Source organism: Rhinolophus sinicus, linkage group LG09 (assembly GCF_036562045.2).
Source record: "Rhinolophus sinicus isolate RSC01 linkage group LG09, ASM3656204v1, whole genome shotgun sequence".
Classification (NCBI taxonomy): domain Eukaryota; kingdom Metazoa; phylum Chordata; class Mammalia; order Chiroptera; family Rhinolophidae; genus Rhinolophus; species Rhinolophus sinicus.
The window spans coordinates 40,257,892-40,272,387 of record NC_133758.1 but is presented as its reverse complement, the minus strand read 5'-3'; the positions used below and the strand labels follow the sequence as shown (position 1 = coordinate 40,272,387).

At 34.8% G+C, this 14,496-nt stretch overlaps 1 protein-coding gene and 1 pseudogene across 1 annotated transcript in view; both read left to right on the top strand.

The window, feature by feature from the left end:
- LAMA3 (laminin subunit alpha 3) overlaps positions 1 to 14,496 on the top strand; it is a 258,618-nt gene that overhangs the window by 65,120 nt on the left and 179,002 nt on the right. The window contains exon 8 of the mRNA XM_074339734.1: positions 3,521 to 3,639. Within this exon, the coding sequence (XP_074195835.1) occupies positions 3,521 to 3,639 (119 nt within the window). The remainder of the gene's footprint in view (positions 1 to 3,520; positions 3,640 to 14,496) is intronic.
- Positions 6,383 to 6,865, top strand: LOC109452373 (large ribosomal subunit protein uL23; annotated as a pseudogene).

The following is a 14,496-nucleotide window of genomic DNA, read 5'->3' as shown; positions in this document are numbered from 1 at the left end:
TTTCTGAGTAGCCTTAGTGTATAGATTGAAGAATGGATTAGCATTTTTGAAATGACCAAAAGGTATTTGGAAAGTGGGTAAGGAAGAACCTGTACTTTATACGCTTTGGCCAAATACTTCTTGTGACTATTAAGAAATATGACTGATGATCTCTATGATCAGCAAACTCACTCAGAAGGCATTTCCGGTAAGGGATTTGGAGAGTGCTTTTAGAGATGCTCACACTACTGGAAGGTGCTGATGCTGCCTGAGGCAAACACTCAGGGGCATCACTGCTGCGTTGCTAGGTCACTAGGTCCAGGTCCACTAGGTCGAGCGGTGTTACCTGGATGGCCATTCTTACTTTATGGTCAAAAAACAGTGACTTTCTCATTGACTTCCCCACTTCTCACTCCTGGATTATGGGACTAGAAGGAAGGAAAAGTGATAATCAGGGGTTAGTTCTTCCAATGCTTTCAGGCACTGGCTTAGGATACTTTGATTGAATAAATGTTATCATGTGAACTCCAACATTAACGATTTGGTTAGTTTTCCACAGAATGATGTGCTTTGTTCCAACCTATATCCAAAAATTTTACTAATTTTCTTTCATTAGTTTTTAATCTTTTTACACTTGTCATAATGGTTAAAAATGACAAAAACAGCACATGGAAATCAGACCTATTAAGATCTATTTGTGGGGTGCTTTCTAAATTCCATTTGAATGACTCCAATTCAAAATAAACAGACTTCTTAAGAAATAACTGATATAGTAAATAAAAATGGCTGGAATGTTTTTAGTCATGGCACTAACTGAGAAAATGAAAATAATAAAGTGCTCAGGTTTTTAAAAACGGAGTACTTTGAAATTCTAACTCAATCTTTTTTCCTAATAGATTTATCTGGGAACTTGATTAAAACCCACAAATTACTAGAAAGACTTGGAAAATTTGATCTAGGTAGAATATAATGTATTGATTTTCTTTTTTTTAGAATTAAATGTATTGGGGTAACAATGGTTAGTGAAACTACATAAGTTTCAAGTGTGCAGTTCTATAATATTAATACATTATCTATCTATCACATTGTGTGCTCACCACCCAGAAGGAAAACTGACTCTGGGTGATGAATTGATTTTCTGCATAAGAGAGAATAAGAATTTTACTTATGTTAGATCTTTTTCATCTTGGCAATGATAAAAATCCTAAGTAGGTTTTAAATTATATTTTCTAATTTTAGAAGTATCATACATTATTTGTGTAAAGAAAACACAGAAATTATTTTAAAAAAGGAAAATCTTCAATAATTTTACTATCCAAAGTAAACCGCTATGAATATCTTGTTAGGTATTTTAGTGTTTTTTTCATGCATGGCTTAAATAGTCAAGAGTATATTATTTATACAATTTTATGTTCTGATCTTCTTCACTTGATATTTTTAGATATTTTCCTATATTATTAAAAACTCATTGACCTCCTTTTTGATTGTACATAGTATTGTCATTCTATGGATTTATGTGTATCCAAAAAGTGTTTGTTGAAGTCCCACTATGTGCCAGAGAATGTGCTCTATTGCAAACAAAATACAAGCAGTTCTTGACCTCATAGAAGAGTCGGGCAAATATACTGTTATTTGCTTAGCTATTTCCATATAATTAGTCAGTAAGATTGTTTCCAATTTATTGCTGTTACAATTAGTGCTGAGATGAAATGCTTGGAGTATGGGCTGAGAGAATAGGCTTTGGAGTCAAAGACAGGTCAGAATTCTGCCTCTTTTACTTACAAACTATGTAAATATTAGCATATCCCTTAACCTCTCTAAACCTCAGCATCTCTGTCCAGGTGAGAGGGATAATAATACCCATTTTAGAGAGTTATTATGCAGATTAAATGAGATATCGTACTAAAACCCACAGTGAGATATCATCTCACACCTGTCAGAATGGCCTTCATCAATAAATCAACAAGCAACAAGTGTTGGCAAAGATGTGGGGAAAAGGGAACACTTGTGCACTGTTGGTGGGATTGCAAATTGGTGCAGCCGCTATGGGAAACAGTCTGGAGGTGCCTCAAAAAATTAAAAATAGAACTATCTTATGACCCAGCAATTCCACTCCTGTATATTTATCCAAAGAAATCTAAAACATTAATTTGAAAAAATATATGCACCCCTATGTTTACTGGAGCACTATTCACAATAGCTCAGGTATGGAAACAATTGAAATGCCCATCAATAGACGATTGGATAAAGAAATTGTGGTACATTTATACAATGGAGTATTACTCTGCCATAAAAAACAATGAAATCTTACCATTTGCAACAACATGAATGGAGCTAGAGGATATTATGCTAAGTGAAATAAGTAAAACTGAGAGACAAATACCACATGATTTCACTTATATGTAGAATCTAAAGAACAGGATAAATGAGCAAAGAAAACAGAAATAGACTCATAGATACAGAGAAAAAACTGATGGCTGGTAAAAGGGAGGGGGTTTGGGGAGATGGGTGAGAAGTGAAGGGATTAGGAAGTACAAACTGGTAGTCACAAAATAGTCATGGGCATGTGAAATATAGTATGGGAGATATAGTCAATAATACTGTAAAAACTATTGTGTCAGATGGGTACTAGACTTATTGGGGAGATCAAGTCATAAATTATATAAATGCCTAACCACTGCACTGTACACCTGAAACTAATATAAAATACTATTGAATGTCAACTATAATTTAAAAATATATACCGTGTTTCCCCAAAAATAAGACCAGGTCTTATATTAAGATTTTCACCAAAAGATGCATTAGGGCTTATGTTCAGGGGATGTTATCCTGAAAAATCATGCTAGGGCTTATTTTCCAGTTAGGTCTTATTTTCAGGGGATACACGGTAATCACAGAATGTAAAATACAACATAAAGAATATAGTCAATGGTATTGTAATAGCTATGTACAGTGTCAGATGGGTAGTAGGCTTGTTGGGATTATCACTTTGTAAGGGGTATAAATGTCCGTTGTTTGCACACCTGAAACTAATAAAAAATAATAAATAAAATTAAAAAAATTAAAAATCACTTTGAATTTTGTAAATTAAAAGTGATGCATGTAAATCACTTTTCATAGTGTACCAAGAGCTCAATTATTCTTGTTAGTAGTAGTAATAGCAATAATAGTGATATTCTCTTTGTGCGTGAAGCTTAACTGGCATTCTGGTTTATCTTAAATTTTTGTGTATATATATAATTTATATATGTATATATATATGTATATATAAAAATTTATATATATATATATGTGTATATATATATATAATTTTTTTAAAAGGTAGCCCTCTCCCACATAATATCAAATGAAAGAAGCTGTAAATTGCATGTTATTATAGGCTAGTCTTTGTTTAAAAGTGCCTAAAATTTTCCACCGAGAGTGTCCTGGTTTCCAGAGCAGACTTTATTGTAGCTCAATGAACAGTAATACTATTTGGGAGAATTTACTACTAAGTGTGTCGTAGTCATGATGGAATACTAACATAGAATGCCTTTTTCAGCATGCAACTGCCACGGTCATGCCATGGACTGTTACTATGATCCCGAAGTTGAGAAGCAGCAGGCAAGCGTGAATATCCAAGGCATCTATGCAGGTGGAGGGGTCTGCATTAATTGTCAGGTGAGGTACTATTTAAAGCAAAGTGGATGTGTCACTGTAGGAAATGAGTATTAATTAAACCCTTCTCCCCAAAATATGTCATGTAAGTGATATGCAATTGAAAGTATTTTCTGAAACCGTTTTCCCACTTTGGTACATGACAATTCTTGTTAGCTAGGTGTAATTCAGTGATTGTAGGGAAAATGGACTGAGACATGTTTGTCCAGATTTCATTGATTATGTTCTTCATTTAGGTCTTTGCCTATATGGAGAGGAGAATTCCTGGTTGTTATCCTGACTGCTACCCATTAGTGGTAGAAATCTCTAAGATAGGAAGGCAAATAGGTGTGAATTTCAGTACTGATTCTAAGTCATGTTTTCAGGTCAATTCTGAATCTAGACTCAGTGAGGAAATATATCATGATCAACTAATGATGTCATAGACACCAAATAAGAAATACTGACTTTTCATCCCTTCTAAAGGACACTTGGGTCCACTGAAAAGTAGCCAAGAGGAGTACATGGCAGAAGAGGATATAATGTTCATAAATTTGGTCTGTGTTGTCACTTAGTGATGTTTTGTTAATGTTACAATTAATGAGGTACTCTTTTCATGAGATGCCCATTTGTATAGAACCAGAGCCACACACGCTTAGAGAGAACCACAATTCTCCACTTGTCTCCCGCTCGACACATTTTATGTTATCTGTCATTGCAGATAATTAAAATACAAATAAAATGTAATTCATACACTTGTTACAAATCACAGGGTTTCACACATAAGTGAAGAGCCCAGGATCTTCTTAAGACTTTGCACTACAAGACCCTCAGGCGATTTGTATGCACATTAAAGATGCAGAAGCACTGGATTAGGAAGTGTAGGTGAAACACTTTCTCCAGATGAAAGATCAAGCCCCTCAATGTGTCTTCAGAAAAGCTTGTTCCTCCTCTTAGGGATATTATTTTTATACTTTGCTGTTCCAGAAACCATCAATATAGTCCTTTTTTTTTTCTTCAAAGTGGCTCTGCAAAAACACTTTTATATTTGAAATTATTAAAATCTTGATTAGTTCATTGCAGTTTTTTTCCAATTTAAACTTAAAGTGTCTTTGCTTAAGTTAGGTAGTTAGTTAGCATAATTAACTTAAATTTTTTTTGTTGTTGTGGTGAAATATACATAACATAAAATCTACCATTTTACCCATTCTAAGTGTATATTTCAACATAATTGATTTTTACATTACATTCACAATCAAGAAACAAGGAGAAAGTTTCTGCTTCTGTTATGGTTTAGTGGCTCCAACAAGACCCAAACCTCCCATTGATAACTATAAACAAAATGAAAAAACAAAAGTCCTCCTCTCTCCCCAAACAATGATCTGAAGGCACTGGGGAGTAAACTTAAGTGGGAAGATACTAGAGAGGAGCTGCCACTTAGCAAAAAGGATCAGCATAGGGCGAATTACATGTTTTTATGACTTTTAGCCAGAGGACAGACCAAATTTGGTGCCATATGGTATGGCTAAAGTTCCTTTAGAAAATCTTGAGTCTTCTGGCCTGAAGTATAAGACGACAGAGCTTAGGGCAACCACAAGGTATGAAAAGTGAGTAGGTGGTCCAGAAAAAAAAGAAATCAAGAGGAAGTCCCTAACTCTATGTGTAAATTCTCCCCAAGTTTCTGACTGACCCCAGAACCATCTGTGCATAGGATGGTTTTCAGCTTAAACTAAAACAATTTATTTGAGATTTGAGTTACCACTCAAGAGTCAGAGTTTGCAATTTCGGTAAAGTCAAGTTAATTGTCTCATAAAAAATATCAATATTTTTTAAAGAAATATTATAGAATCCAGAGTCTCTACAACATAAAATTTGCAGTGTCCAGGATACAATCCAAAATGTTTCAACATTTAAAGAACCAAAATAATGTGACCTATTCTGAAAAGAAAAGATAATCAATAGCGATAAATCCTGAGGTGACCCAGATGTTGATATTAGCAGTTAAGGATTTTACAGCCACTGTGATAACTGTACTCAAAAGTATAAATAAGTTTACAATGAATGAAAAGATAAGAAATACCAGGAGAGAAATAAAAATATAAAAGGAACCAAATGAAAATTCTAGAACTAAAACATGAATTATATTAGATTGGAAATTCATTGGATGGGTCTACTAGCAGAATGGAGAAAATAGAAAAAAGAGTCAGTGAAGACATATCAATAGAAATTATCCAGTTTGAAGAAGAGAAATAAAAAGATTTTTAAAAAACAAACAGCAATTTGGGAACTTATGGGAGAATATGAAAAGGTCTAACACAGATGTAATTGGAGTTCCAAGAAAAATGAGAATGAATAATAATAATAATAAAGAACAAAAAAGAAAACAATACCAGGAAATTTTTCAATAGACTAAAATTCACGAGGTTTAGTTAACACCAAGCTGGATAAATACAAAGAAAACCACTTCTGGACCTAAGCGTCAAACTGCTGAAAACAAAAGACAATTTGAAAGTAGACAGATAAAAACAATACATTACAATGACTGTAGACTTCTCAGAAGCTATGAAGGCCACAAAATAGTGGAGCAGTCTTTTTAAAGTGCTAAAAGGAAAAACAAACAAACAAAGACCTATCAACCCAGAATTCTTTACTTAGCAAAAATATCCTTCAAGAAGGAAAGCAAACAGAAAAATGTTTCATCAATAAAATAAAGCCAGAAATGCTAAAGCAAGTTCTTTAGGTTAAAGAAATATGATACCAGCTTTTTATGAAGATGGCACTGAAAGTGAAGAAGGAAGCTCCTGCCCCCTCGAAAGCTGAAGCCAAAGCAAAGGCGTTGAAAGCAAAGAAAGTAGTGCTGAAAGGCGTCCACAGCCACAGAAAACAGATTTGCACATCACCCACCTTCCAAAAGCCCAAGACACTGCAGATCCAAAGGTAGCCCAAATATCCTTGGAAGAGTACCCCCAGGAGAAACAAGCTTGACCACTTTGCCATCATCACATTCCCCCTAACTACCGAGTCAGCCATGAAGAAGATAGAAGACAACAATACACTTGTATTCATTGTGGATGTCAAGGTCAACAAGCACCAGATCAAACAGGCTGTGAAGAAGATCTATGACATTGACATGTCCAAGGTCAACACCCTGATCAGGCCTGATAGAGAGAAGAAGGCATATGTTTGACTGGCTTGTGACTATGCTTTGGATGTTACTTTGGATGTTGCCAACAAAATTGGGATCATCTAAACTGAGTCCAGCTGGCTACTTCTAAATATAAACATTTTGCACTGTTAACAAAACAAAACAAAACAAAACAAAAAAAGAGATATGATACCAGATGGAAACTCAGGTTTTCAGGAAGAAGAATATCACATCATAAACGTCTGTGTAAATATAAAGGACTATTTAAATTTTTTTCTTAAAAAATATGTAGGGCTGCTTAAAGTAAAAATTATAACATTGTCTTGTGGGATTTATAATGTGTGTAGATATAACGCATAAGAAACTATAGCATAAATAACAGGGAGAACATATAGGACTGTAAAGTTTCTATAGTTTACATGAAGTGATATCATATTAACCCTAATCAGACTGTGAGAAGTTAAGGATGTACGTAACTCCTAAAGCAATTAACTAGCAAAATGCAAAGAGGTATAGTGGAAAGGCCAATTGGTAAATTTACATAGTAAATTTATATAGTTTTTAAAAATATACAAATAATTGAAAGAAGGGAGGAAAGAAGGAAGAGAGGGATGAAACACACACACACCAAAATGAAGGCGTGAACAGAAAATAAATATGAAAATGGTAGACTTATTTTTCAACCATATCAATAAATAGATAAAGTGATAATGGACTAAACACTCCAATTCAGAGACAGAAGTTATCAGAATTGATAAGAAAGCAAGACTCAACTATATTCTGCTTATAAGAGGTGCACTTTACACATGTAGACATAGATATGTTGAAAATAAATGAATAGAAAATATTTTAAATATATAATAAACATTAAAAGGATAGATTGGTGATATTAATATCAGATAAAATAGATTTCAGTACAAAAAGCATTAACAGAGATTAATAGAGACATTTCATAACAATACAAAGGTCAATTCGTCAGGGAGACATTGCAATCATAATAACAGAGGTTTAAAATACATACAGTAAAATTTGACAAAATTAAAAAGGGAAAACAGACAATTTCATAATAATAGTTTATTAGGATAGACTACTAGGAAAATTCCAATATTTGAAACAACACACTGCTAAATAATCCATATCAAAGAAGAAATTTTGAGGGAAATTAGAAGTGACTTTAATAATGAAAACACAACACATCAAAATTTGTGTGATGCAGTTAAAGCAGTACTTCAAGGGAAATTCACAGCTTTAAATACTTATATTAGAATACAACGTCTAAAATCAGTGACCCAAAGTTCCACCTGAAGAAGCTAGTAAAAAAAGAGCAAAATAAATCCAAAGTAAGTAGAAGGAAGAAAATAATAAAGATAAGAGCAGAATTCAACATAAGAGAAAATAGGCAAACAAAAGAAAAAATTAACAAAACCCAAAGCTTGTTTTTAGAAAAGGTCATTAAAATTAGTAACTCCCAGTTGCACTGATCAGGGAAAAAGAAAAGGCAGTTATAAAGTACCAGTATCATATACAAAATTACTTTATCATTAGAGTGACTACAGACATTAAAAGGAAAATAAAAGAACACTATGAACAACTTTATGGCAACAAAATTGAAAACCTAGATTAAATGGACAAATTTCTTACTAAATAAATGGAAACTGACACCAGATAAAGCAGGACATACGAATATCCATATATCTATGAAAAAAATGGAATTCATTATCAAAAATTTCTGACAAAGAAAGTGCCAGGCCCAGATAGTTTTCCTGCCAAATTCTATTAAATATTTAAGGAAGAAACAACACCAATCTTGCACAAATTCTTTCAGAAAACAGAGAAGAGAATACTTCCCAACTTTGATGAGGCTAGTGTAACTTTAATACCAAAACCTGACAGACATTACATAAAATAATATAGCTGACCTGTATCTTTCATGAACATCATAGGTTCAAAAATATTTAACAAAATATGAGAAAATAGAATTCAACAATATATTGTAAGGATAATACATTATGACAAGTAAGGTTTATCTCAGGAATGCAAGGTTGATTGAACATTCAAAAGTCAATCTGTATAATTAATCATATTCACAGAATAAAAGAGAAGAATCAAGTGAAATGCCATTAGACAAAACCAATATCTATTTTATGATAAAAGCTCTTGGCAAACTAGGAATAGAAGTGAAATTCTGCAATCTGATAAAGCATTTATGAAAAACCTACAACTAACATCATGTTAGTGGTGAAATATTGAACTATTTCCTTCTAAAGATTCAGAACAAGGCGAAGATGCTTACTTTTCACCACTTCTTTTAAACAGGGCCCTGGAAGTCCTAACCATTGAACTAATCAAGAAAAGGAAATAAAAGACATTAAGATTGGAAAGGAAAAAGTAGAACTGCCTATATTTGCAGATGACATGATTATTTATGTAGAAAATCTTAAGGAATATATAAAACAACTACTAGAACTAATAAATAAATTAATAAGGATACAAGGAAATTATATTTAAAAATTAATTGTATTTTTGTATACTAGTAGCAAAAACTAGGAAAATGAAACAAATATTCAATTTAAAATAGTGTCAAAAAACAAAATTCTTAAGAATAAATTCAACAAAAGGCATGCAAGGCTTCTATGCTAAAGTTAAAAAACATTGGTGAGGGAAATTTAGAGGTACCTAAATAAATGGAAAGATATAATATATTTATATATTAGAAGACTCAATATTATTATGATATCAGTTGTCCCCAAGTTGATCTAAAGATTTAATGCAGATTTTTTGGTAGAAATTGACAAGTGTTTCTAAAGTTTATATGGTTATTTAAAGGACTGAGAACACCTAAAGCCATCTTGAAAAAGGAGAATAAAGTCAAATAACTTGTATTATCTTACTTTAGGACTAACTATAAAGCTACATCAATCAAAACAGTGTGATATTGACATAAGGATAGACAATAGGAAGCACAGAAACAGCACACTTATGTATACATTTGGTTTTTGATAAAGATACCAAAGCAATCCAATGGGAAGTGTCGGGGAGGGGAGAAAGTCTTTTCAACAAATGGTTCTGGGATAACTGGGTATTTATATGGAAAAAATAAGTCTTGACCCTTAGCTCAAATCATACACAAAAACTAAATTGATTCAGATTGGACTAAAATAAAGCTAAAATTATAAAGCTTTAGAGAAAAATATAGGAGAAGACCTTTGTAATTCAAAGGATAAGCAAAGTTTTCTTGGGTCACAGAAAGCAATAACCATGAAAAATTGACAAATTAGAACATCGAAATTAAAAACTTATGTTCATAAAAGACACTACTAAAAAAATAAATAGGAAGCCACACATAGAGGAAATAGTCACAAAACATAAATCCGACAAATGGTTGGTATCCAGGATGTATAAAGAACACCTACAGCTCAATAACAAAAAGACAAATAACCCAATAAATAGGTTTAAACAACCTATTGATTGAAGAACCTATTGGTTGTTCAAAAGCTTTGAACAACCACCTCACAAAATTAGACATATGAATGGACAATAAACCTACAACAAAGCATTTAAAATCATTAGTCATCAGAGGAATGCAAATTAAAGTTACAATGACTTACCAACAATCTTGGTGAGGATGTGGAGCATCCATGCTATCATGCATTATTGGTGTGAATGGAAAATGATACAACTGCTTTGGGAAAATGTATTGGCAGTTTTATAAATAAAACTAAACGTGCACCTGCTCCATGACTCACAAATTCCACTCATCAGCATTTGTCTATGAGAAACAGGAATGTATGTTTACAAAAAACTTACGGCAGCTTTATGCACAATAGCACCAAACTGGAAATAGCCCAGGTGCCCATCAATAGTAGAATGGGTGAACAAACTCTGGCATATTTGAACAATGGAATACCAATGAGCAATAGAGAGGATCAAACTACCAATGCATGCAACAACATGCAAGAATCTTAACAACATCATGCTAAGTGAAAGAATACTTCCAACAAAGAACCCATAGTATTAGGACCATTTGAGTGAAATTCTGGAACAGGAAAAACTAATCAATAATGGAAAAAAAATCAGAACTGTGGTTGACTCTGGGAGTTGGTGATGGGGATTGACTCGGAAAGATCATGGGGAACATTCTGGGGTGATAGTATTGTTCTATATCTAGATAGAGATTTGGGGTTGACAGATGTATATGCATTTATTATAACTCATTGAATATACAATTAAGAGTTTTGCATTTGTATATAAATTTTATACCAAAGAACTATAAACAAACGTTGAACTCCAGTTAATTATATGCATGCTAAACTGACTGATATCTGTAATTTATTTTGAAATGCAGAAAAAATAAGATGGACTGGTGGATGGATAGGGAATGAGTAGATGGTAAATTATGTGATAAAACAAATACAGTAAAATGTTAACAGTAAACTCTACATAGGTGTGCCTAGGTGTTCACTGTAAAACTTGCAATTTTTCATAATAAAATATTGGAGAGGAGAGCAAGGAACACATTTTTGGGTTGATTCTTTAATTTCTTTCCCTTTGATGAAATATTGATGTTTTTATTTAAGATTGACGATTACTCAACTTGTTTAAGATGATGCTTAAAGATACTTTACCCCCAATAACTAAAACAGAGTCTTTAGCTTCTTTCGTGGAGGCATGACTTGTGATCTAAGTCTTGAGCTTGCTCCCTATTGATTTGTGTCCTTGATGTATTGGTCTCACTATTTCCATATTGTCTGTCTCCCATACATACATATATGAACATAGCACATAAAGCTAAGAGATGGGCTCAAGAAACAGAGGGAACATATATGGCTGCATTCCTTCTCGCAATGCATCCCACAATATATCAGAAAAGACATTAAAAAAGCAAAACACCGTCTCCTTCCAGAATCCATAAAAGCATAAAAAATAAGAAAGTGTCATCAACAGACCAGGAATTTCAAGAGATTCCAAAAAGATAGAAAGTGGAAACATACATTCAGGAGACCACAGCTGTGAATCCTGGAATAATTTGGAGGTACTCCAAGAAAAAACAGAAATTAACTGTGGAGCTGCATTCAAACCTATAAAACTTGATTGGAGTTTATAAAATAAGACCTATATAAAGAGGCATAATGTGTTTCCAGATTCAATATTATAAATATAACATTTCTCCAAAACCAATCTCTAAATTCATTGCAATTGCAATCTGAATTCCACGAGGATTTTTAATGAAGATTGACAGGCTGAATCTAACATTCTGATCGATAAAAGAACATATCAGAATGGACAGTTTAGAAAAAATGAATAATTATGGGAGAAATTTGTCTTCCGAGATACCAAAACATCCCATGAATCTATTTGAGTATGGATTCAATGCAAGGATAAATAGTTCAACAGAACCTAATAGAGAATCTAAAAACAAATTCATGTAAATGTTAAAATTTGGTTTATGGTAAAATTGGCATTTCTAATAGAAGAGAAAGAGGAATATTACATAAATGATGCTGATACAATTGGCTCTTTATTTGGGGAAACATATGTAACCCTATCTTATGCCATATACAGAGGGACATGGGGAGTCTTGAGGAGGAGAGGGGGTCAGTTGGCTACAGCAGGGTCAGTTGGCTTGGTGAGCTACAAGGTGATGCTTCACGATGAAGTTTGCATTTGCTGGTAGAACACATATACCCCATAGCAAGGTCCTCCTATCAGAAACCCAGCTGTCTTAGTCCGTTCATTAAATGAGTGGCTTAAACAATAAACAGTTCTTTCTCATAGTTCTGGAATCTGTGAAGTCCAAGATCAAGGATCTGGCAGATCTGGTGTCTGGTGAGGGCCCACTTTCTGATTTGCAGATGGCTGCCTTCTCGTTGTATCTTCTTCACATCATGGACAAAGAGATCATCTCTTTTTTAATGAGGGCGCTAGTCCCAGCATGAGGGCTTCACCCTCATGATCTGATCACCTCCCAAAGGCCCCATGTTCAAATACCATCACATTGGGGATTAGGCTTCGACAGATCAATTTTTTGGAGGGGGAGCACAAACATTCAATTGCTAGCACCAGCTAACCTGGCTGGTTCCGAACCTTTTCTGTATAGTGTTGGCAATGGGAGAATGTTGAAATATCTGCCATCAGCTCTGGGCTGGTGACAGAAACTGGAAACATCACACAGTCAACCTAGGCCTGGGACTTTCAGATGGTCAAGCAGCCAGCATGTGAGAGCCAGATCTTTATCATGCAGGCAAGCAGTTATCAGAGATGGCTACATGCTCATGTGGTACTGGTTTTATTTTTCGTTCTTGAGTTTGCCATTTTAAGTATTGATTTGGGGTATGTGACATTTTTAATAGGGTTGACCAGTTTCCTGGGAGGTGGCATGTGAGTAAAGACCTAAAAGAAGTGAGTGAAGGAGCCAGGCATCTGTCTGGGGGGACCGTTCAACAGAGGAGGTGTCAGGGCAAAGGGCCTTGAGAGGGAGCAAGGGGCCCTGTGTGGCTGGAGGGGAGTGAGCAGGGGTAGACACGTCAGAGAAGTGACAGAGGCCAGATCATGTTGGCCTTAGGAAGGAAAATCAGATAGGAGGCTTTTCAGGAGAGTGTGGCTGACAAGTGGACTAGCCAATAGTCTCCATGTGCTTTGAGGTTCACAGAAATGAAAACCAGCAACCTTATGGTAGGCGTGGTCAAAGAATTGAGAAACAGAGATGGGGTTTACCTGAAGATTGAAAAGCACCTTGGGAAAGTTCTGCTTGGAGGAATCAGGACCTAAGAAGTATCAGAGCAGGGCCAGGTTTCTAGGTGAGCATTCCATAGAAAGATTCTCTAGGTGGTGCCAAAGGAGAGGGTAAGTGTGGGGTGGGCTTACCTTCTGCAGAGATTCCATCAGGGCCTGTATCTTTAGCTTGGGCAGCTGAGGTTTTCTCATCTTGTGAAGTGTCATGCAAATACAAATTCAAGTACCCACCTCTCCCAGCAAGATTGCTTCCTCAGTGCTTCCAATAGAGAAATTAGGGAGCCACCATTGTCTTTGGGTCTCAATGTGGCCTTGGTCCAACCATGATCTTGGTGTCCGTGGATAAAGGTGTGTGTCATTGTTTTCAGGGTGTGATGTGGGTCCTAGACAAGTACCTGAGATCTAAAGGCAAACTACAGGCATTATTCCATCTGCAGGGTGATTTGTTCCTCTCTTTTTGTCATTTGTTGCTGTTCCTTGTGTCTTAAAAATGTAACTTCTCTGTGGCAGGTGCTTCATTGACCAAACTATAGAATAAGAGAAAGCCTGGACTGCCCATTTCAGAGAGCTTTTCCTTATTTCCTACTCCAATGGGAAAAATTGGGGCACCAAGGTTAACCTGATGCCCTCTGCCTATTAGAAGTCATAGTGGCAAGCAACAGAGCTGAGAGGTTAATTGCGTTTGATGGAAAGGAGGGTAGACTATGGCTGTTTCTTATTTGCCCAAAATGTTTATGCATGTAAATGTTAAGTCAGAGAAATGGCCAGTGTGGTTTTGGACCTCAGTGTTAAAGTGAATTCAGATTTTCACCCACAGGACAAGGAGTGGTAATAAATACAAGTCTGTAATTAATAAAACCATCTAAAACGGGGGACAGGATACAGAAAGGGTCTTTGTTCTCCCCTCCTCCCCTCTGTGTTTCTATGCAGACTATTTTTAATCAAAGTTTGTTATATTTGTTCTTTTTAACTTCCAGTTGCCTTTCCTTTCATTAGTGAAAGAC